The sequence below is a fragment of the Panthera pardus genome, unplaced genomic scaffold, assembly GCF_024362965.1.
Source record: "Panthera pardus isolate Hobbes unplaced genomic scaffold, ASM2436296v1 HiC_scaffold_10, whole genome shotgun sequence".
NCBI classification, from domain to species: domain Eukaryota; kingdom Metazoa; phylum Chordata; class Mammalia; order Carnivora; family Felidae; genus Panthera; species Panthera pardus.
The window spans coordinates 9,733,704-9,757,917 of NW_026526655.1; the positions used below are offsets into that span (position 1 = coordinate 9,733,704).

The 24,214-nt window shown below is 45.4% G+C and overlaps 1 protein-coding gene across 1 annotated transcript in view; it reads left to right on the forward strand.

Annotated features, from left to right (window-relative positions):
- The window catches only part of DNER (delta/notch like EGF repeat containing), a 317,214-nt gene that overhangs the window by 126,917 nt on the left and 166,083 nt on the right, over positions 1-24,214 (forward strand). The window contains exons 2-4 of the mRNA XM_019445680.2: positions 9,793-10,092; positions 12,596-12,690; positions 15,383-15,549. Of these exons, the coding sequence (XP_019301225.1) occupies positions 9,793-10,092; positions 12,596-12,690; positions 15,383-15,549 (562 nt within the window). The remainder of the gene's footprint in view (positions 1-9,792; positions 10,093-12,595; positions 12,691-15,382; positions 15,550-24,214) is intronic.

Sequence of the window (24,214 nt, forward strand, 5' to 3'; positions counted from 1 at the left end):
AGCATGAAGATGACATTTGTTACCAGCGCAATTGCTATTTTGGACAGAGAAACCTCATATTAAGAACGGAAAGGCCACTAAGGCTGTCTAGTTCCATCCTTTCCTTTTACAGTCGAGGACCCCAAGTCCCAGGGAACTTTGTTGCCTTGTCCATCCAGGATCACCCACAAGCGGGAGTAAAATCACCAGCTTTCTCTACCGCATCATAATGCAGATGCTCAATAGCATTTTTCCAGAAACCCTAAACTCCCAAATTCTGGAATCGTCTTTCTCATGGCCCCCCCTTGCCCAGTGCGCACATGTAGACACTCTTCTGCTATTTCAAGGCCCTTGGTCTGTGTCACTCTTCCCCACCCACCTTCCTCTGGAGCTCTGCCTGTTTCTGTATCTAGCCTGTGCAGTGGGCTGCCCATCACTCGTGTTCGTTTAGTTCAGTGGGTGGGTGGGAGGGGAGGGAGAGAATTCCCACATTCCTTCCCATGAAGGACAGGTGGGCGTGTGACCCTTTCCTGTGGTCTTGCTTGGTGGCGGACTGTCTAGAAATTATGCCTTTCATAACGCAGAGATTCGTTCTGCCCGGTGCTTGCACAGAGTTATGATTAGAAGAGTATCTGGTGTCTGCTTTGCCCTGACTTGTATTGCAAGAGGTCCTTCTGTGATTTAAAGTTCGTGCATGCCAACCCAGTAAGAGAGTTGGGTGGGGAGAAGAAATAGATGGCAATCGCTATCAGCTTTATAAAGGCTCTGTTCAAGCTTTTCTTCTTCAAAGTCTTCCTAGACGGGTCCACGTACCCGCTTTTTCCCTTTTGTGAACCCCGAAGTCAGTATCGTCTAGATGAGGGACTGGCCACATAATAAAGACTGTAGAGGTTTCATGGGCCAGATCATCTCCTCGGCACTCTGTCCACTGCTGATGTGGTGCAAAGCGGTCAAACATAAACAGATGGCTGTGGCTGTATTCCAACAAAACTTTATTTCCAAAAACACGCTGAGTTTGGCCTGCAGTTATAGTGTGACAACCCTGCTTCATACCAGCAAATTCTCAATTTTGGGGTTTGGACCAGGTATGGCAGAATCATCGGGGGAATGCCGAGTGATACAGGTTTCTCGGCCTCACCCTTGGGGTTTTTGATAAGCAGCCTGTGGTGAGGGAATCTGTGGTTGGAAAAGTTACTTGGGGCACCTGGGTGGCTCATTCGGTTCAGCATCCAACTCTAGGTTTTGGCTCAGGTCATGATCTTGCAGTTTGTGAGTTCGAGCCCCTCACTGGGCTCTGCACTGATAGCAGGGAGCCTGTTTGGGATTCTTTCTCCTTCTCTCTCTCTCTCTGCCCTCCCCTCCCCCCTCCAAAATAAATAAATAAAAACTTTACAAAATTTAAAGAGTTCTTTACTTGATTCTGCTGCTCACATTACTAAAATGATGGTCCATTCTGCTTGTAAAAATTTGTGTGTGCACTTACACAAATAAGTTCATGAGATTGCATCTTGTGTTTAAAATATTTAAAAAAAGACATGATTTTTGTACACATCTTTCTGTGTATTATTTCTGTGCCCTTTTTATTGCGGTGCAGTCTTTTATTGATCTGTAAGAATCTATATAATAAGGGATTTAGTCCTTTGTAATATGTTGTACAGATTTTCCTCCATCGTGTCATTGCCTTTTGACTTGATTTATAAAGTCAAATGGATTTTTAAAACATTTTGATGGAGTGAAATGCATCAACCTGTTCCTTCAGGGCAGTGGTTCTGAACTGGGTGTGATTTTCTTCCAGGGGGGACATTGGCAACATCTGGAGACATTTTTGGTTGTGACAACTGTCACTGTTGGCAAGAGGGGTTCTGGCTTCCAGTAAGTAGAGATCAGAGATGCTGCTAAAACACCCTGCAAGCTGTTGGTGGGAATGCAAATTGGTGCAGCCGCTCTGGAAAGCAGTGTGGAGGTTCCTCAGAAAATTAAAAATAGACCTACCCTATGACCCAGCAATAGCACTGCTAGGAATTTATCCAAGGGATACAGGAGTACTGATGCATAGGGGCACCTGTACCCCAATGTTTATAGCGGCACTCTCAACAATAGCCAAATTATGGAAAGAGCCTAAATGTCCATCAACTGATGAATGGATAAAGAAATTGTGGTTTATATACACAATGGAATACTACGTGGCAATGAGAAAAAATGAAATATGGCCTTTTGTAGCAACATGGATGGAACTGGAGAGTGTGATGCTAAGTGAAATAAGCCATACAGAGAAAGACAGATACCATATGGTTTCACTCTTATGTGGATCCTGAGAAACATAACAGAAACCCATGGGGGAGGGGAAGGAAAAAAAAAAAAAAAAAAGGAGGTTAGAGTGGGAGAGAGCCAAAGCATAAGAGACTGTTAAAAACTGAGAACAAACTGAGGGTTGATGGGGGGTGGGAGGGAGGGCAGGGTGGGAGGGAGGGCAGGGTGGGTGATGGGTATTGAGGAGGGCACCTTTTGGGATGAGCACTGGGTGTTGTATGGAAACCAATTTGACAGTAAATTTCATATATTAAAAAATAAATAAAAAAAAAAATAAAAAAAAAAAAAAATAAAACACCCTGCAAGGTTCAGGGCAGCTCCTGCCAACCAAGAATTATCCAGCCCAAAGAGTCAGTAGTGCTGAGGTTGAGAGATACCTCTTTCAGGCTTCTGGTTTTGTTCCTTGCTGCGTAAGGAACCTTCTGCCTATGATGCCAATAACTACCTCAGAATCTGTATTTAAAAGTTCCTTAACTGATTTTTCTGCTTAGAAAAATTATTAAAGCAATGGCCCAGAGGACTCTTCTTCTTTTTTCTTTTTTCTTTCTTTAAATATTTGTTTATTTTGAGAGAGAGAGACAGCGAGAGCACACAAGCAGGGGAGGGGCAGACAGAGAATCCCAAGCAGGCTCTGTGCTGATAGCAGGGCTCAAAGCCACAAACTTCAAAATCTTGACCTGAGCCGAAACCAAGAGTCGGATGCTTAACCGACTGAACCACCTGGGCGCCCCTCTACTTACTTCTTAATACCACCCACACGTGCCCCTGAGTTACTTCTCTTGTGTGCCTACATCTTCCTCCTCGCTCCTTTGTAAGTGCCACCAGCCCACCATGTCCCCTTAGCGACCTGTGTGGCCTGGGCCACGTCACAAGCTCCATCGGTGCGTACAGGCCCTCCTCCGGGGCCTTGTTGGGTTCGGGCTCCTCAGATGCCCTTCCCATTCCCCGGATGACTCTGCCCGCTGAGCAACGGGTATAAGTGACAGAGAGGTGGCTTCAGGTGTACTTCTGTGGACCCTCTGAAAACCGCGTCAATGAAAACCACGCGGCCGCCAGCAGACCCCCAAGTCCCAGAGCGGGAGGAGGCCTTGAGATGCTCTGCCCTCGGCCCTCACTTAACGCCAGAGGGACGTGTGTCCAGAGCAGGCAAGGGACTTGGCCGGAGCCTCTCAGCTGCCTGTGCCGACTGATGCCAGGACTGTTGCTCAGCCGGTCCTTTGTCGTCAGAAAACTCCTTTCTGCTGTCTTTGCTTTGCTGAGAGCCGCCACTGTCACCTCCGAGAAACGAGTTCTGAGACCCACTCATCATCTACTCATTTCAGACCTGCGGTCATCAAGCCCATCTTCCCTGTCAGCATTAGGGACTTGAACTCCTCGAACACACGACTGTTAATAGTGGACTTGGGTCCAGGCAGGGTATTGATTGCACATAGACTGCTCAGGGGAGTCCAAGTTCGTGTGCCTGGACCTTCTGTTGGACTGCAAGCTCTTGGGGCTTTTTCATCTCTCTGACCCCTCTTCCAGGTACCTTGTCTGGAAGGTAAACCCACCTGGTGCTGGATAAATGTGACATCAATCACTGATCAGCTGTACTGAGTAGGAACGAAGCTCATATTCTTGAAACTAGTGGGAAAGTGTCACCTGGGCGGGTGGTTCCATGGGCGCCTCCTCGGGTTCTGTCACCCAGGTGATGCAGATCCTCCATGTGGAGGCAATCCTGCTAGCCTTGACTTACTCATCTGATGACCCTGAAAATGGGCTGTTGTTATACCTGTTTTAAATTTGACCTTCCAACCTGTTTGTGTGCCGATGCGGGGGTGGAGGGTGGCGTTAGAATTGCCAAAAACGGGACAGCAGACAGTGTGCGGAAGGAAAACAGGTCATGGCTAAAGTGCCACATGGGAGGTCCTGCAGATGACGAGTCCTCGGGTCGGCAGGCGCCTTCGCTCTGGTCTGGCCTCCCATCTCGCCCTGTGCACCCCATGCATCCCCATGAACGCTCCTGCTTGTAGTGTAAATGATCTGTAACAGGTGAAAAGTCTAAAATGAAATATGAAAAGAATAGTTTCAGATTAGTTCTGCGATGTGAAATATTTGGCTTAAATAGATGACTAATGATACAACAACAAACAGCACTTAATGAGCTTGCTGGTGAATTGTAGGCGGAAAACCATTAATCCGTGGGCTTTCTCTTTATTCTTTCTTATAGCCAGTATTACAAAGACTTAATCATTTACCCCCCATCATTAGAGGCTGGGAATTATAGCCAAGAAAACATTGCCTGTTAAGTTTTGAGTATCCCCAAAGTCAAGTCTATTCATTATGATATTTTGGCCTCATTATACATTTCAGCAGTTTGGCTGTTTCCTGCTTAAGGTTCAAACTTAATGGGATTCCAGGGCATAGTGACCTCTACAACAGGTTCATGATTGCATTTTATCTTATATTTGCTGTTACGCAATTGAAACAGATTGGTTTTTTTTTTTTTTGAAACGAAGCCATCCTGAAGTGTTAGAGTGAAGTGTTAGAGAATACAATGGCAGGTAGTTGTCATTGTTAGCAAAGCAATTAATACACAACCCAAGAAAGTAGTAGTAATATGAAATGATTATTTTTAAAGATTTTTTAAAATTTTATTTTGAGCGAGAGAGAAAGGGAGGAAAGGAGAGAGTATGAGTAGGGGAGGGACAGAGAAGGAGGGAGAGAGAATTTCAAGCAGGATCCATGTTGACACAGTGAAGAGCCCAACGCGGGGCTCGAACCCAGGAACGTTGAGATCATGACCTGAGCTGAAATCAAGAGTCAGACGCTCAACCGACTGAGCCACCAGGTGCCCCTGAAATGGTGACTTGAAACAAGGGACCAATGACCTTGTAGTGCATTCAGCTCTGTTTGGTATCCCAGTGTGCGTGTGTGTGTATGTGTGTGTGTGCGCATGCCTGCGCTCCCATCACATCAGTCACTGTTTTGAATCCCTGTAGAAATCTGTACAACTGACAGCTTCATTTTGAGCTTTTGTTGTCTTTACTAGGAGCATGTCTCCCGGCAGCTGTGAGTCAGGCTTCACTTCATCCCCATGCTGCTCCTGCATTCTGCTCATCTGTGAACACAGCATTTCTTAAACGACATCTTTAATTCTCTTCACATTTTCCTTCTAGCTCTTTATTCCCGAGCTGGTGGAGCTGACTCCAGGGCACGGTGGGTTGGACACTGCTGTGGGTCCTGCCCTTTGCACCCAGATCTCTCCACCAGCACCCAGGGAGATGGGCTTCAGCAGTGGCTCACCTGGTGGACAGTCCCTGAGCACCAGAGGAAGGCGACTCGGTGTTGAGGGCCATCTGGGACCTCCACAGAGACTTGACTCTTTCTGCTCCCCTTCATCAAGGCAAAGGCGGGACATTATGCTGGCTCCGCCTTACCTCTCAGGTCATCAGAGACTTTCCCCCTTTTTAAAGCTGATTTAAAGTTATTTCATTGCTGGGGCACCTGGGTGGCTCAGTTGGTTAAGCATCTCTGACTCTTGATCTCCGTTTAGGTCACGATCTCAGTTTGTGAGTTCGAGCCCTGCATCGGGCTGTGTGCTGACAATGCGGAGCCTGCTTGGGACTCTCTCTCTCCCTCTCTCTCTGACCCTCCCCTGCTTGTGCGTGTGCGCGCTCGCTCTCTCTCAGAATAAATAATGAACATTAAAATTTTTTTTATTATTTAATTGCGATGAAGCATTGTAGGGCAGATACACAAGGCATTCCTTGACTTTCATTCTGAAGAGCTGGGATGGGACCTTGGGAGAATCCTAATTCCATTTCACGTGGCAATACACCTCACAGGCTCTGGTGCTACCTGCATCTAGTATCATTCATTCATTCATTCAGTTGTTCAGTCATAGTGTATTCGGCAGCTCCTGTGTGCCAGTTGCTGTTCTTGGGGCTGGGGGTGGGGGTGACCACTCAAGTAAACAAAACAGAGAAAAGAAACCTGATCTCACAGGGGTTTACAGTCTAGTGGGGCCAGATACAAAATCAATATAGAATAAATTGGTAATTTTTTCCCACAGTGTATTAGAACATTAGCTGTTTTAGTTGAATTGTGTGATCAGGGACGTCCTCATCAGAAGATGACATTTGAGCAAAGACTCAAAGGAGGCTTTGGGAAGAGACACGAGAAATGGGTGTTGTGGGCAGAGGAACAGCCAGTGCTAAGACCTTGAGGTCGGAGAGTGCTTGGACAGTGACGTCAGTGTGTTTAGGGCCAAGTGAGGCAGGGCAAGAGTGGGAGGTGAGGTCCGGAGCTGGGAGGAGGGCACATCACCTATGGCTTAGTTAAGACTTTGTAAAGACTTTGGCTTTTATTCTGAGTAAGAGTTGGTCAGTTGCTCAATATCGCTAAGCCTCAATGGTAGTAAATGTACTTACCTTGGAAGGTTGTTGTGAGGAGGAAGTAAATTAAGAAATGTAAAATGCTAAGTGTAGTGGCAGGCACCCAGGGAGTACCCAGTGATTTGCAGGTCGAACTGGTTTTGCTGTTGTTGTTCTTAGTGTGCGTAATAGGTTACTAGCTATAAACTCCTTAGGGGCAGTCACTGTGTCTGTTTGTTTTCTCTTTTAGCATTTTATTCCCAGACCTGGTACAATTCATGTCAAATAGTAAGACCTCAGTCAGTATTCATTGAGTGTGGGGCGCGTGGGTGGCTCAGTCGGTTGAGCGTCTGTTCAGCTCAGGTCATGATCTTGGCGGTTCGTGAGTTTGAGCCCTGCGTTGGGTTCTGTGCTGACAGGTCAGAGCCTGGAGCCTGCTTCGGATTCTGTCTCTTTTTCTCTCTCTCTCTGCCTCTCAAAAATAAATAAACTTTAAAAAAGTTTTAGAAAATATTCATTGAGTGATACCATTATACCTTTATTCTAAAGAAGCATCCTGAAATGATGGTCTAATTGGCTTATATTTAACCCTTAACTTATTTTCTGTTGCTTACAGAAAGAGAACCCTTACCTTTTGCCTTCTCCACAGGGATTGTTTTTTTTGGTGTCATCATAACCATCAAAGTTGCAGTGCTGTGGTGTGGACAGAACTCAGAAGATGCGATGTCGTTCTGGAATAGTTCTTTTGTAGTGGCTGTGATGGGTCACTCAACTCCTCTCTCCTTGTGTTTCTGAACAGTGATACGGGTTCAGAAAATTCCCTCCTTATTTCAGGGTTGTTGTGAGCACAAATGAGATACTAGATGGCAGTGTTCTTTGAAAACTCTAAATGGCCACCTTACAGGGAGCAGTAGGTATGATGCATGGCGGCCTCTGATGTCCAGGCGATGGCTGTGCTTTGAATTCTTTCTGGGGAGGACTTGCTGACGTGTGCCGTACCTCGGTGGTACCTCTGTGGGGTCTGGCTGTTGCCCGCAGTGGAGCAAAAGCCAGGGGGTGTCTCTGGTCACCAGACAGGTGGTCTTTGCCTTAGGAATGTTTTTTTTTTTTTTTTTTTCTAAGCTTCACAGTGGAGGTTTAGGCTGCCAGAATTAATTCTTCTAACCATCTCTTCAATTTGTTTAAATGATTTAAATGTAGTTCTCTGCTTTCAGGCTTCTGCTAAAAGTCTTAATTTGTGACTAGGTCAACCTCAGATGTTATTATCAAAAGTCGATTTCAGAAACATGGCTTATATGTCCCCTTTATCAGAGCTAGTTAAATTCTCCTTCCTGTCAGATGATTCTTGAGGGGACACCCATTCCAGGAAGCATTCCTAAAAATAAATCAGAAACAAGGTAACAATATTGTGACCAAAAGGGCGGTTTACATATGTCTCTCATCATGCCTTGCTTTCCAGATACTAATTGAGCTCTTTATTTTTTGAACACTTAAAAAAAGAAGCCTCACCGTGTTTTCTGTGTTCCTTGACATGCTAGGAATAGTGCCGTGAACATGGTAGATGAAGTCCCTACACTCTCAGAGCTCACCTGTTTGGGAGAGGGAAAAAAAGGGTTATTTCAGATTTTGTAGTGAGGGAAGCCTTCTCTGAGGAGGTGACGTTTGAGTACAGAACTTTGTGAAATGAAGCAGTGAGCCATGGAAAGCTTGGGAGAAAAGCATTCCGGCAGAGGGCCCAGCAGGTGCAAAGGCCCTCATGTGGAAATGATCTTGGCATAGTCCAGGGACATAAAGAAGGTGAGGAAGGGAGAGTGTAAGGGAGGAGGGAAGAGAGGACATCTCTGACGTGGGAGGAAACTGGGTTTTACTTTAAGTTGATAAGGATTGTAAATATTTAAAATTATTTACAGCTTAAATATTTTCTTCTGATACCAACCCATCTCCTTTTAACTGAGATTCTATGAAGGAATCGCCCAGTGACAGGCAGAGAACGTGGTGGCATTTTTGGAGTTTCATTTTCATTCAATCCAAAATCCCTCCATATTCCTAAAGGAGTTTGTTGGAAATTGTCTGACAAGCGCAATTACCAGGGTGAGTAGCTGTTTTACCATGCAGAATTCTGTCCGCGTGTGTTTATGTGTGAGTTCATTTCCACAAGAGAAATTGAGGGCCTCGTTTCTCTGTAGTCTGATCTTTACCGAGTTCTATTTTATGATCAGCCCTCAGAAGCCAGAGGGACATCAGATAGAGGTCTAATTTTCTGTTCACAGGAGCAAATGATAATTGAAAAAGTGGGGAGAACATGTCTGAAGCCTTGAGCTGTCTCAGGAGAAGGGGCTGATCATTTTGCATTGTTTTGTACTGCATCTCCAAGCAGAAACGCATGGTGATTTACAGGTCAGCAAAGGGCACCAAGATAAACACTTTCCTTAGGAGCATTGTCACACTTTAAAGTCACGCAAATGAAATTGTATCTTCCGTATCTTGCAAGGTCACATGTCTCTGTGATCACCCTCCAAAATAATGAGGTAGAAACTTTCATAAAGTTCTGCTTACTGCTCTCTTCGGGCGGGCTTACCATTGTCGTGTAAGCCGATCATTGTGGAAGCTTTTAATTAAATAACATCGCTTTAAAAGGGGTTTTCCTCCAGTAGAAATTGGGAGACATAGGTAAGCACATCTTTAGGGGAGATAAGTTAGTTGGGCGGTCATTTCTCGTGAGGAAACCTTGCAGTGGTCCATCCAGGACGTGGAAAAGGAGGTTCCAGTTTCGATCTCTAGTATTTGTTGTCGTGGCTGCTAAAAATATTAGAGTTGATATCTTCCTAATGAGCCTCAGTTTTAAATGCTTTTGCCTTAGAAAATTCCTGTAAGTAAAGTGTTGCTGAAATCAACATTATTTCGGAGCTTGGGTTTGGGGCAGCTCTTCACTAGGTGTGTTCTTGCTGGTCACCTGTTACCTGTGGAGGGGTTAATGTCGGGGTGACCTTGGGAGGCTCCCCCACGACAGCACAAGCAGTTAGGAACTCTTATTCCGCAGGAACAGCATTTCCTAGAGCCACGGCTCTGAGACACGGAGCTCATTTCCCAGCGATGGCACCACTTTTCTTACGAGGGAATAATTGACCCATTTATGGTCTTGTTTCAGCTTGTTGCGGATTCCTGTGCCAGCAGCCCTTGTCACCATGGCAACTGCAGCAGCAGCAGCAGCGATGGCTACCTCTGCATTTGCAATGAAGGCTATGAAGGTCCCAACTGTGAACAGGCGCTTCCCAGCCTCCCCTCCTCTGGCTGGACCGAGTCCATGGCCCCCAGGCAGCTTCAGCCTGTCCCCGCCACCCAGGAGCCTGACATCATCCTGCCCCGCTCTCAGGCGACCGTGACTCTGCCCACCTGGCAGCCGAAAACAGGGCAGAAAGTTGTAGAAATGAAATGGGATCAAGTGGAGGTGAGAACGTTTGATTGCATGTTTTTATGTAAGAAACCAGTGAGGTTAAGATAATGCCAGCGGTTGCAATATTGGCAGTAACAATGGAAGACCTTTAAGTTACCCTCTTGACAAAACAGGGAGTCTGAGGTTATTCCCGCCTTCACTTGTGTGTAGATCCCTTTTGGTTACGCAAAGGGGATTTTTCAATTATGACTGTTTTGTGGGCATCAAGAGTGTAAGCAATAAAAGGAAAAGGATGAAATTATTTTCTGGAACGATATCCGTGTATATTTCTGTGAGATCGTTTTGGATTCGGCACAGAGAGCCCAAGGAAGGGCCATGTAAATGAACGTATCACGGACCCTCCACCGTTGACCTAATTTTCCTCAATATTATGCTTAACTCCTTGTTTATTTATTATGATTCTATTTCTGGTGCCTTGCAGCCAATATCATTTTAAAAACAGCTGCTATCAGTGATTTCTAAAATATGTCGAGACTGCATTTGAGAATGAAATTTCCAAATTTTATTTATTTTGGCAATAACAAATTCCATTCATTGACTCTCGTCCGGTCTGGGTTTGGCTTGTGTTTCAAGCTCATCAGAAGTCTCATTTTGAGGAATTTTCAGCAGATCCTTGAAAGTTGACGTATAACCTAAATTTGCTAGCTAGGAGAGTGGAGGAGCAAATCCAAATCATGACTTTGAGGTGATATCCATAGGGTATAATTCCGTTCCATATCTTGCATTTTATAGGACATCCCGTGATTGTATATTATTGCAGGTTTTATAGCTCAAACGACAAAACACATAGATCTTTGTGTAGCAGTTTTAGAGTCAAAGAATGTGTGTAGAAGTTTCTCTTATCATTGTCAAAGAGACAAGGTAGCATCTCTTCTTTCATTTTCTTGGGTAATTGTAACCAGTGACCCTTTTTTTTTTTTCATTGCCACACAATTTATCAAGGCCCTCTTCAGACCTCAGGGCAGTGCTTGTAGCCTACCCAACAAAACTCTGGACGTGTTCTGATTTCAGACTTTTAACAAATGCTTTGAAGTTATGGTTTTAATTCCTCTTTGCTGAATGACTCACTTCTTGAATGTGAACTAGATTTGATTCTACATTTGTCAAGGAAGTGTCCTTTAAAGAAAATTTCTCCCCAACCACCCATTTCAATCTATTTATTTAAAGACCTCCTGTCCTGTAGTTGGTAAACGTAAAAAGAAACGCCTCGTCTTCTTGTCATGCTGTAATTTCTTAGGCTGTTTCAAGAAGCGGGTTAAAAGTTGCCAGAGGAAGGTGTGAATATATTTGGGTTTCTCCTGTCGTGAAATAGTGATGCTTCAGAAATGTGACGCTATTTGAAGTCTTAAGGGACTAAAATTGTTGTAACAGTTGTCTGTTGACACAAATTTAACAAGTCGGGCTTCCATCTTTGAATATCCATGGTGGGCTTACTTTCTGGCATTTGACTGTCAGGCCTTCTGGGGCATATATTCTCAGCATTGGGTGTGGGTGGAGGTGCTGAGAATTTCTGTATTGTTCTCAGTTAATTCAGTGACGATGGACACATATAATACCACCCCCTTTAATGTTTCTTTATTTTTTTTGAGAGAGAGTGAGCACAAGCGGGGGAGGGTCAGAGAGAGAGAGAGAGAGGGAGAGAGAGAGAGAGAGAGAGAGAGAGAGAGAGAGAGAATCCCAAGCAGGCTCCACGCTGTCAGCACAGAGCCCCACGCAGGGCTAGATCCCATGAACTGTGGAGATTATGACCTGAGCCGAAATTAAGGGTCAGACACGTAACTGACTGAGCCACCCAGATGCCCCTAATACCCCTTTGTTTTGACTCTACTGGGTGAAGACAGTGCTCATGGCATGAGGAGTAAATGAATAAGTTGGTCAGAACCACCCCATTGGACGCAGCTCAAGCGTTCACAGTGTATTTTCTGACGAACACCATTATTCCCCCCCTTGAACTCCCTTTACGTACATATCAGCGAAGGTGTAGTCCATAGGGGAAAAAAAAATAGGCAGCTTCCCAGTCCCCTGGTCTTAACGCATGCTCCTGAGACCCACCTCTGCACAGGGCAGGGTCACCCAGACTTAGTGCTTCTTGCCTACTGTTCGTTTTAAGGCTCGCTCTCCTAGTTAATGCTTGCTGCATAGAAGCTAGTCCTTAAAGCCTGTCCTCTGGTTCTCCAAGCACTGAGTCCCAGACTGAGCATAGAGCAGAGGCCACTGACTGCTCGCTAAATGGAAGACAGCGGGGAGTGGACCCCTGCAGCGTCCTGTTCATCAGTCATAGCGATCTGGGAATTGGTAGACGCTCTCAGGAAAGCTTTGGCATTTCAGGAAACCAAGTGGCAAAGCTTTCATTTTCTTTTGAGTCTGTACCATGTCACCTGTCTTCTCTCTGTCTCCACCTCAGCGTCACCCAAAGGTAGCTTCTGGAATTTTGCTTTGTAATATTATCCTGTGTGATGATCAACCCTGATAACTTGTTTCTTCCTTTTTTCCCCAGGTGGTCCCAGATATTGCCTGTGGGAATGCCAGTGCTAACAGCTCTGCCGGTGGCCGCCTGGTAACCTTTGAGGTGCCACAGAACACGTCGGTCAAGTAAGAAAACTCGCAGTTACAAACCATTAAGATCGATACTGTGACCCTATGCTAGGTTGTGTCTGTCCATGTAACTGGTCAGTCCAGTGAGAGTCATGAGCAGAGTTCCATGTGTAGATGTGGCCTAAGTGGCTCAAAATCCAGAAGGAGCTATTTCAGGAAAGAATATTGCAGTGGGGATCCTGTTGGGTGGAGATGTGGAACTGGATGGGGTGAGTAAGGTGCGAGATAAGAAACCTTCACTTCCCAAGTGACTTTTGCTTCCAGAATTCTTTGGTGTCTTACGATTTGAATGGGCTGTTGGTTAAATTCATGTGCATCATTTGCCCCAATTTAAAATCCAAACGTTACAATTTTATCTGAGAAGAAAGTGTTTTGTTTTGTTTTTATTTTTTTACTTTAATTAATTAATTTATTTCTGAGAGGGAGACAGAGGGAGAGGCAGACAGAGAGGGGGACAGAGGATCCAAAGTGGGGTCTGTGCTGACAGCAGAGAGCTTGATGTGGGGCTCGAACTCACAAACTGTGAGATCGTGACTTGAGCCGAAGTAGGACTCTTAACCGGCTGAGCCACCCAGGTGCCCCTTGTTTTGTTTTTAAACTTAAGCTCTTTCAAACTACATACTGCCCATGGAGGTGGGCAGGGATGGGGAAGAGGCAAGGGGTCTGCCCCTGCCGTGTATCAGGTGCTCTGTGTCACTAGGGAGTGGGGTGGAGCCAGCCCTGGAGTGACCCTGTCCCGTCTCCCACTACTCATTCTTCTCTGATGCTAATTACCTGCCAATCCCCCTGTCCCCATGTAGCCAAATGGGAGTTTGCTGTCCAGTCTTCAGGGACTTTGGAAGGCCGAGGGACATGTGACCCTGGTTAACTAGTGCTCTGTATCAACTCCCTAGTAGGGGGGCCGTGGGCACTTTGGGCCTCTTCTATTCATACAGAATTGTTTTTGCCCACCTTGCTTTCTTTTTTAAAATGTTTATTTTTGAGAGAGAGAAAGAGAGTCAGAGAGTGTGAGCAGGGGAGGAGCAGAGAGAGGGGGACAGAGGGTCTGAAGCAGGCTCTGCACTGTGATAGCAGCAAGCCCGATGCGGGGCTCGAACCGTGAGATCATGACCTGAGCCGAAGTCAGACGCTCAACCAACTGAGCCACCCAGGCGCCCCTGCCCACCTTGCTTTCTAAACAATGGGGTCCCTGAAATGTTTGGAAGGGGGACTTTGTTACGTTGCCCCTGCGTCCCCTCCCCCCGGGGCCTTGAACTCAGTCTGGTGGCGGAAGAGTCAGAATGGGCAGTGAACTCCGCACCGGGAAGAAGTCCCCGCGGGGAGAAAGGTGTGGCATCTGAGGCAGCTTCCAGTGCTACCAGCAGGGGGACCCCGGTCCTAAGTGTTTCATTGCTCATAACACAGATGATCTGTGCTGGTCAGAGCTGGCTTTGGGGAGGATCAGTAGTTTCCTTTACGTGTATGAAACCGTCTCATAGTGCTTTCTTGTCTGGGTCATATTATCTTTCTTTCATAAGCCTTTCCAAATAGTTCTGATCCTCTATCCCTTTAAATACTCTACCCGCCCCCCGATCAGCTTGAAATTCTCCAGGCCCCTTCTGGGCTTCAGGACTGGGCAAAAATAGCAGGTTGACCCAGGCTGAGTCATCTCTGGGTGCCCTGAATTCACCTGCAAGAGTGGCTAGCCCCCGTGCAACTTTCATTTATTCACGAATTCAACCTTTTACGAAACCCCGACTGAACACCCAGCTGCAAGCCAGGAGCTCAGCGCTTAGTACGCCGATCTTCTCCCGAAGGTGGAGACCTGGTTTTCTAGGAGCACAGAGGAAGCAAGGGACAGCTTCCAGGCGGTGGGAAGGTGGTCAGGGCAGGTCTCAGAGAAGAGATGACCCGTGGGCTAAGCCTTGCAGAATGTCACTTAACCAGGCATGCGAGGAGGCAGAGGTTGGGAGCTGGGAGGGAACCTGGTTGGGGAGGGACAGTGGGTCCGTGTCGCCGGAACGCTGGGCTGCAGGATTTGAGGCTGAAAGGGGAACTGAGGCCGAGGCTGATATGCTTCCTAGCATCTCATTCTTTGGACTTTACCCTGAAAATAAGAAGCCAGGAGAGGCCTGGAGCATGGGAGGTGACACACTTTTGCTTACGTTGGCAGCACAACTCAGGTGGCCATCTGGGGATGCAGGACACATTTGTAGTAAATTCAAGCAGGACTCATATCGTGTGGATGTGGAAAGATTTGTCTCTAGAAGAACTCAGTGTACTCTTTTATTTATTTTTTTTTAACGTTTATTTATTTTTGAGAGGAGGTGCAGAGGGGCAGAGGGAGAGGGAGACACAGAATCCGAAGCAGGCTCCAGGCTCTGAGCCGTCAGCACAGAGCCTGACGTGGGGCTCGAACCCACAAACTGTGAGTTCATGACCTGAGCTGAAGTCAGACGTTCAACTGACAGAGCCACTCAGGCGCCCTAACCCTTTTATTCGCGATGAAAATTGTTATTCGAATGTGAGTTATCTATTGGTGTTTTCTGTGGTATATTTTGAAGCAAGTGGGACACCTTTGTAATCATTTCCTGAGACCTTTGTGGATGTATGTATATGTCATTTTATTTTTATTTTCGACTTGGATGGACTGGTTCTAAGATGAATTTTTCTGAAAGGGACTTTTGGTTTACTTCACCCCCGTTTTCAGAATTCGGCAAGACGCTGCGGCCTCGCTGATTCTGCTGTGGAAGGTCACGGCCACGGGATTTCAGCAGTGCTCCCTCATAGACGGACGGAGTGTGACTCTTCTCCAGGCGCCTGGGGGTCTGGTCCTCTTGGAAGAGATGCTCGCCTTAGGGCACAATCACTTCATCGGTGAGTTACGGAAGTCTGCCCATCAACACATCTGATTCCACCCAACCTTGGTTTGGGCGTTAGGGCGTTTTGCTCAGATAATCTGAGTTCTGGCCATCAACAAAATGTCCTCCATTTTCGAGGAGGTTTTGCTTAAACATCCAAATTGATTTATAAGGTAGCATCTCCTGTGTGGCTCGATATGGAAAAAGCGTGGGCTCTGGAATCCTGAGACTGTACGTATCCCAGCCCCGGACGGAGCATCATAGATGTGTGATCTTTGGCGCATAATGTTCTGAATCTGCTTTCTTTTTGACTCCAGTCTGCAAGATGCTGGACAGGGTACAGTGGGCAGGAATTGTGGGCAACTTCAGGCACCGAATGTTGGTGTCTCAGAAAAAACCCTGTTCTCCCTTGATTTACACCTGACCTAGAGCCCGGGGCACAGCACCTCGGAAGCGATTGGCTACATCTGAGCCTCTGACTCACAAGTGACTTGAGGACTACATCTTCCCCCCCGGGCTCCTCTTCTTCACCCACCTTTCCCTCCTGGGTCACTTTTGACTTTTCACTTTCTCGAATAGTGTCAGTCTGCAATTTCACCTGCCCTAAACGACCACATGCCCGATTAGCCCAATTTTCAAGTTCCTCTGCCCTAGAGTAGAAATGGCCCTCGTAAAGCGTGACCCCCCACTCACTGCCTCCTGCCCCTCCCAAGGGCGATATCTGGGCGGTTTCCAGAGGACCCTTCCCCTGGTAGGCATTCTGACTGTACCCTGTGTTGCCTTCACCCCTCACCCAGCGCAGAGTATCTTTGGGGTTGGAGCTTGTAACCCCAGCCCCTCTGCAGGCGGACATCGTCAGCTGCTTTATCAGAGCTCCTTGCATCCCGCCGCCTCTACTCAGACGGGAGCTCAAGTTCAGCCTCCACCCATCCCAGTCCTATGCGCCCAAGCAGCCCCTTGCGTCCTGCTGTTTATACCGCTCCCTGTCTGATCATATATGCTAACAGTCCTCACCTGGGGAGGGGCAGTGACAGCGTCTCTCAGGGGTGTTGTAAGGGTTCAGTAGGATAATGGGTGTGAAAGTGTAAGTTACAAATGTTAGGGATGATTCTAGGTACCTTCTCTAGCTTGTTCTGAGAGACCCTAAATATTTTGCTAAATGAAATGGAGAAGTATATGAAAGACATATTCTCTAAGGTATATATTGGATCCAAGTTTCGTAATGAAGACAAACTGGTGAAATGAAATGCTCGGCTCCATATAATTTTTGTCACTTTTTCAGTTGGTCGACCCTCCTCTGGTAAGAAGGCCGTTTCCCAGTCTTTGGAAATCCAGCTGTGGAGTGGTTGGGGGATGTTACTGGGTGGAGAGCTTGGTGTGGGGACAGACATACTGGAAAAAGAGAGTAGGGTATTTCATTTCGGACTGATGTTTGTCTGTTCAGATAGCTGTTGGATTACAGCATGATGTAATATTGTCCAAGTCAAATCTGAATTTCACTCCCCAAAACATACTTCCCCGTCTGTTGTAACAGTTCATCTAAAAGGATATAGTTTGTGTATTTTGGTAAATAGTTTCAATGTTATTTCGTATTGATTTTGTCGGTTTTTCTTTTTAGTGGGTTAAGCTGTCCTCTGACGTGGGGCTAACATTTCACAAAAACATATGTGCTGTCATCACTCTGTACAATGTCGTTAGTGTTACCAGAAACTATCCATTCGAAATGTTAGCTTACCTTTGATATTACATTTAGTTGTAGCATAACTATAACTTGAGACTGATGTTGGGGTTAAGGGTAGAGATTAATAAAGAAGGATTTTCTAGCATTAGTATAATTTTATACCCTTAAGATACACGGAATTATGTGAACTCTAACAGAATTTGTGCTCATTTTTCTAACAAACAATTGCATGGCAGTGTATTGCTCCTTACAGGAGTAATTTTTGAAAATTTAAGGTGGTATATTAATAACTAAGGAATTTTTTTCTCAAAAATTATACTTGAGGTGCCAGACGATTTTGAGATGAGGTGATGGTGATTTTGAGGAACATGCTTTATTTCTCTAAGCTGCTATTTTCCTTTTGGAAAATTTGTGGTCTGATGTCTTTTTAAATTTCATAACTCGAACACATTCTAAGTGCTTTGGGCGGCTTTGTATTGGAGCTCACAATCTTCTAGTGTTATTCTCTTTCAGGATGGGGCCAGTCTTGTCCCAAGCTTTTTCTGAGGAAGAATGGCTACCTTCCTCCCAATGGACCACAGGCTGCCACACATTGCCGGCTCCTTCCTTTACGAGGTCTTTTCATCTTAAAGGAGCAAGATTTACCTTTTGTAATCATCGTGGAAGTCTTATGTTTACTGCATTGATGTGTGTTTAATGTTCTTTTTAATTTTTTTAAGGCAGATTCTTAAAATGATTTATTTTTACAATACTGGGCTCTCTAGACACGAATGCATTTTAGCTAAGAACCAAAAGACCATTCTAAAGAGTACAGAGCCTCCATTGACAGATAGACAAATGGGATGCCAGTGCGGGTGGGAGAAAACTTCTGCACCAAAGGGCCAGTAAACCTCCAGACTTGTGGTGCTATGTTCTAGTCACTACCACTCCTTTCTAGAAAGAGAGGCACTTGCAGGAATTGACTGTCCCTCTCTGCCCTTCATTCTCAATTGGGTCCACTTACAGAATTGATGACCAAAGGTCTTTTAATATTTCTTTTTAATTAATATATTTATTTTTGAGAGAGAGAGAGACAGAGACAGAGAGAGAGAACATGAGCAGGGGAGGGGCAGAGAGAGAGAGGGAGAGTGAGAATCCCAAGCAGGCTCCATGCTGTCAGCACAGAGCCTGACCTGGGGCTTGATCTCACGAATCATGAGATCATGACCTGAGCCGAAACCAGCAGTCAGATGCTTAACCAGCTGGGCCACCCAGGTGCCCCTGTTGCTCTGTGCAACAGTGTAGAAGAGTCCCTATGTGTTTTTGAGAGACAAACTTGGTCATCGTCACTGGCTTTACACAAATATCCTTTTTAAAAGTTTATTGCCAAGACCCTGTTAATGTTCTACACGGTCCAGATGATGATGTACTTATATTTGACCTATTTCAGTGACACTCCATTGAATTAAAAGAAATTTTTTTTGATGTTTATTTTTGAGAGAGAGAGTGCACAAGCAGGGGAGGGGCAGAGAGAGAAGGAGACACAGAATCAGAAGCAGGCTTCAGGCTCTGAGCTGTCTGCACAGAGCCCGATTCGGGGCTCAAACTCATGTACCGTGAGATCATGACCTTGAGCTGAAGCCAGACTGAGCCACTCAGGCACCCCCCATCCCCGCCACTGAATTTTTAAAACAGATTCCTTTCATTGACATTGCCTTATGAATATTTATACCCTTTGATCGAAAGAAAAAGATGATAAAACATTTCACAAAACATGTAGCTCTTCCTTCTGTGCCTCAGTGCATCACCTTTCCCTCCATGTTGTCACCCAGTTTCAATGCTTCTGCCCGCTCCTTAATCATCTCTTTGCTTTTCCTAAATGTGCTTCTTTCAACTATGTTATTTGCTTTAGGCACTGTTTTGAGGTCAGTCACTAACTTGACTTTTGTGTCACATTGTCTGCTCCATGGCAAGCAGCCCTGGTGCTCAGGAGCTTACTGAGTGATTCATCCTCTCCCTGGTTCATGGCCCCAGATAGGAAGGGATTCATGGTTCCAGTTGTATTTCCACGATAAGCAGTTGTCGGTCTTGTGTAAGGTACTGTTTTTGTTTTTTCACTTGGGGTTGCTTGGACACATTGCTGGGGTAGACACTCTCAGGGATGAGGGCCCAGCCAGCTGTCTGGTGTGTGGGCTTCGTGTGAGAAAGCGGTTAGAGGTTGTTGCCATTTCCGCAGGGTAGAAGCCCCATTGGACTCCTTTTCTAGATTTTTCTTTCTCTGGTCACCTGCCCTTAGGCTTATCTCCCAGTACTTCTCCGTGGTCTCTGTCCATCCATTGCCTGTCCCATCCCCACCTGGACCTCCCCCTGCTTCATCTTGTCCATGCCTCAGACCCCCCAGATCTGTTCTTCTTTGAGAACTCATTTAAACTCTCCTTATTTGGAGTGGTGTAGGAGGAAAATGGCCAACCCAAAATCCTACTCTACCTGGATTCTGAAATCCTCTGAAACTCTACTTATGAATTCTTATAAACACACAGGCAACCCTGGAGTATTCTCACAGTTAGTTCTTATTTTGATCAGAAAACCCAGGTGGCGAGGCATGTCTGCTTTACCTGTATTTCTGCTTACCTGCCTGTTCAGAGAAACCCCTACGTTTTCCTTCACACTTTTTTCTTTTATAATCCAGATCTGTTGTTAACTCAATCTGGCATTTTTCTTTCTTTCCCCTTCTTTGAAATTATTTTCATTTTGACCCATCTCATTCCCTTCTCATTCTTTCTTCTTATTTTTTAATGTTTATTTATTTGAGAGAGAGAGAGAGAGAGAGGGAGAGAGAGAGAGAGAGAGAGAATGAGCAGAAGAGGGGCAGAGAGAGAGGGAGACACAGAATCTGAAGTAGGCTCCAGGCTCCAAGCTGTCAGTGCAGAGCCTGACGCAGGGTTCGAACTCACAAACTGTGAGATCATGGGATCATCTTGACAGTGGTCTCACTACTCGTATTTGCCTCTCTGTCTTCCCTCATTCTCTTCTCCTGCCTGTAACCCACTGTTTTTCTCTATAACCTCTTACCATATTTATATCATTCTTAACAATGTGTAGTACATTTCTGACATCTAATTTATTTCATAAAAATGAGTGCATTTTTTTGTTTAATCCACACCAGTGGTATTTTGTTCATGACCTACTAAAAAGCCGCCCTTAGGACTTGAGATCTGCTTCACCTTCATAAAGAAGTGAGTAGTGCAAGCTGTAGCCCGTAGCAATGTCCTTGTAGGAGTTGGGCTCACTTCTTCAGGATTACAGCTGCGAAAGTAGCCACAGAACCCTTGAGATAATGACTTCCAGGTCTTTGTAGCTGATGTTCTAACTAGATGAGAAATTTTCCCGTTCTGCCTGTGCCCCCTGGGAGGGAGTTATAACGCACTTTAGGTTTCCTTGATTCTAAATTTTCAGCTTAAAAAGATTCTTGTCCTGCAAAATGATTTCTAGAGCAATGTGTTCTCTTTAGTTTCTTCTCTTGACAAATAAGGGGGAGTAACACGGTACTTTAGCAGGTACAGTGAAAGTTGAGACTTTTTCTTTGGTCAGACTCCACTGGTGCAACAGCCCTTCACAGCCTCAGGGTTTGCATCTTTATGGTCTTGACTGATAATTGATCCTTATTGGCATCATGACGTTTCCTTGGAGATACAATCTTTTGTAGGATGGCAGTTTATATACCGACTTAAAAAATGTTTTTTAAATGCTTTAAACTTTTATTTTTTTGAGAGACAGAGCATGCAAAAGTGGGGGTGGGACAGAGAGAGGGAGAAGAGAGAATCCCAAGCAGGCTGCATCCCCAGCACAGAGCCCAACGCAGGGCTTGATCTCATGACTGGAAGATCATGACCCGAGCCAGAATCAAGAGTTGGATGCTTAACCGACTGAGCCACCCAGGCACCCTGACTTTTTTTTTTGTTAATGACAGAATTTTAAATATACAAGCAACTGATACTTTATTCTTAGGCAGAAGTTCCTAATCTGGGCTCAGTTGGACCATGGTTCTGTGGCAGCCATGGGAGTCAAAGGTTACTTTTTGAGAATCCCATGAATCTCCTGAAAATGCACTGTAGATTTTTATGTGTTTGTGCATCCCTCTAAGACAGGGCTAAAAGTTCATTGGATTCTCAGAGATACTGAGTGCAAACATTTTAGAGGTGCTCACTTTAAGCTATGTGTGTGATCCTTTGAGGATACATATGCTTTTCAACATTCTCTGTTTGTTTAGCGATGTTTCTTTTGACAGACTTACCTGCTTCCTGTGTCTCCATATCAAGGAACTTAACCAACGTTCATTTAGGGCAGCAGGGCTGTGGGAAATACTCAATTCTGTGTTAGTTTAGAACGTACACCGTGCATGCCTCTCATTTCCCAAGCACTGTGCCAGCCTGGAAATGCAAACATGCTGTAGGTGGGGTCTCTGAGCGAATGGGGCAACAAAGGCAGAGATGGGTGCTGTGGACAAGGGACGTGCAAAGTGGCACAGGGTTCAGAGGAAGGAGCAGCTACCTGCCAGGGGAGGTAGGGCAGGCAAAGTGCTCTCCTTGGATGTACAAAGTGCAAGTGTATGGCATTTTGATGGCACAGGAGTCTGTGTCATTCAGATAATTTAACGATAGTGCTAGAAGTTGATGAATGGCCATCACAACTGGAAATAGAATTTAATTTCAGCAAGCATGCGATGGCAGATCCCATCCATTCCTCCAACTGCCTCTCGTGTTGGGTGTGAACAAATTTCTATAGAGTGAAGAGCTCCAGGTGTGAATTTTATTTCTTGGGCTCTCTGTTTATCTTCAACGGGCAAAGGAGGGACCGACCCTCTAGTCTTTGACAATGGATTTCCAGGTAGTCCTTTGGAATCCTTCACGAAAGCTCTATTTTCTTATTCCTGAACTCTCTCTCTTTCCTCCCTTTGGGTAAACTATTCCTGTGAACGTTGACCTTTAAAATATGTTTCCAAAGCAATTTAGCTAGAGTTGGGATGCTTTATCCTGTGAGTTTGGTGAAGAGAACAGTTTGGGGGAATGTGCTCTGAAAAGACAGGGGACACCATAGGACATACCGGTTGGAGTAAAGGGTGGTGGGCAGTATTCACAGGGGAAGAGTTCAAAAGAAAAGTAGGGACAGGAGATTTCTTAACTTCATAGTTTGGCTGGAGAGCTTCCCGAAGCCATCCATGCATAGCGGCCAATATTATCATAATTTTTTTTTTTTTTTGCGTGTGCCTATCTTAGCAATTTCAACATCAGGTCTCTGGATAGAGGTCTTACTTTATTTCAGCCGTTTCTTGATGAATTCTTTTGTTTCTCTCTCAGGAGATAAATAGGCCAGAGACTCCCCCTCCCCACCTGCCATGCTTCTCCATCTTGTTACTGGCTGGTTTCCTGCTCTGTGTGACCTCCCCCCTGTGACCACCCCCCTGGCCGTGGCTCCCTGTGGAGGACACAGGGTGGCAGGGAAGGGGTGGGAAGGGAAAAAGGGCAGGTATAGACCAAGACTTGTCAGAAGGAAGGATTCCCATGCGGAGTAAAAGGTGCTTAGCATACGTTTTCCTCTTACTTGTTGGAAAAGGTCACTGGGAGACGCGGAACCAAATTGGTAATTCTTGCAACGGTGAAGATTTTATGGCCTGCTTATCTCTCCTCCACACACTCTTTAAGCTATATTTTTCCTGGCTCCGATGTCCATTTTAATTTGTATTTCACTATTTAATGGCATACATTTTCTGTGAGCTCCTCAGGTCTTATGGAATAAGTTCGGATATAAAGAAATAAGATAGAGGTTGGGGCACTTGAAATTTTAATATATTCTTTTACTATACCTTGATAATACCTTCATGATTATGAAGTGTTTTAGGACCATTAGGATATTTGCATCCTAGCTCTGACCCAGTAGAGTAGGGTTGATTTTTGGAAATGCTGTAACTCATCATTCCCGTGTGCAGGTTGCTATAGGACTAGTTTCTAAAATTACCCCCGCGTCCTGGCAGTGTGAGACCTTGCTCAGTTGCATGAAACCTTTGGGCTTCCTTTCTTTAGACCTTCTGCAGGTCATTCTCAAACAAGCAATATTTTATTAGCTTCTACTAGTGGAGGTGGATTGAGTACACAGCTTGCCATCCAAATCTGGGTTTCTGAGATCTCGGGCCCCTTGGCTATACAGTGAGCTGGAACTTTCCTGTCTAAGCCCACAGGTACTAAGCCTCCTCTAGCCTTTGGAGTGAAATCTGATTTCTTGCAATCATAAGATCCCACTGTCCCGAGTCCCCCCCGCTTCACGACTATCACCCTGTCTGACTACTCTCCCATGGTAGGTCTCGTCTCGTGGTAGGGACTCTGTCTTCATGAAATTCCCAGAAGTTCTGCTCAGCTCTTACATACTGATGCCAGCCCAGAGTGGGGCTGTGTTTCCCCTGTGGTTTAAATGGCTGGTTACCCTTCGCTGATGTTCACCTCACCCAACCCTGCACATTCCTGTTTGTTCTTATCTCTGGCATCATTTTTTCCCCCAGCTCTGTCTCCTGCTTCTTTTAGACTCATAAAAGTTTTGCTTTACCAGCTAAGTCTCACTTTTTCCTCTGATAATCGTAGTATCAGCGAGCATCACACAACGTAGCCTCTGAATGCTCTCTATCCTCTTTTTTATGTATGTGGATTTTATATCTTTTGATTAGACTGTAAATTTCTAGAGAGAATGGACCATATCACGGCTCCTTGTATCATGATGGCCATATGGTGGCCACCCGAGTGATTAAATTTTGTTCGCATGTAACAGTTACTCTGCTCAGTAAATGCCAGGGGAAGAAAATTTCTAGCTGGAAATGTCAATCTTAAGAATTCTTTGTAGATTTTTATAACCCTGTGTCCAGGGCATTTAGAGTTTCCCCCCTTTATTACATTAAAAGTATTTTAGAGGATCAAATACAAGAGAGAAAGAAGGAAGGAAAGAAATAAAGAAAGAAAGAAAGAAAGAAAAGAAA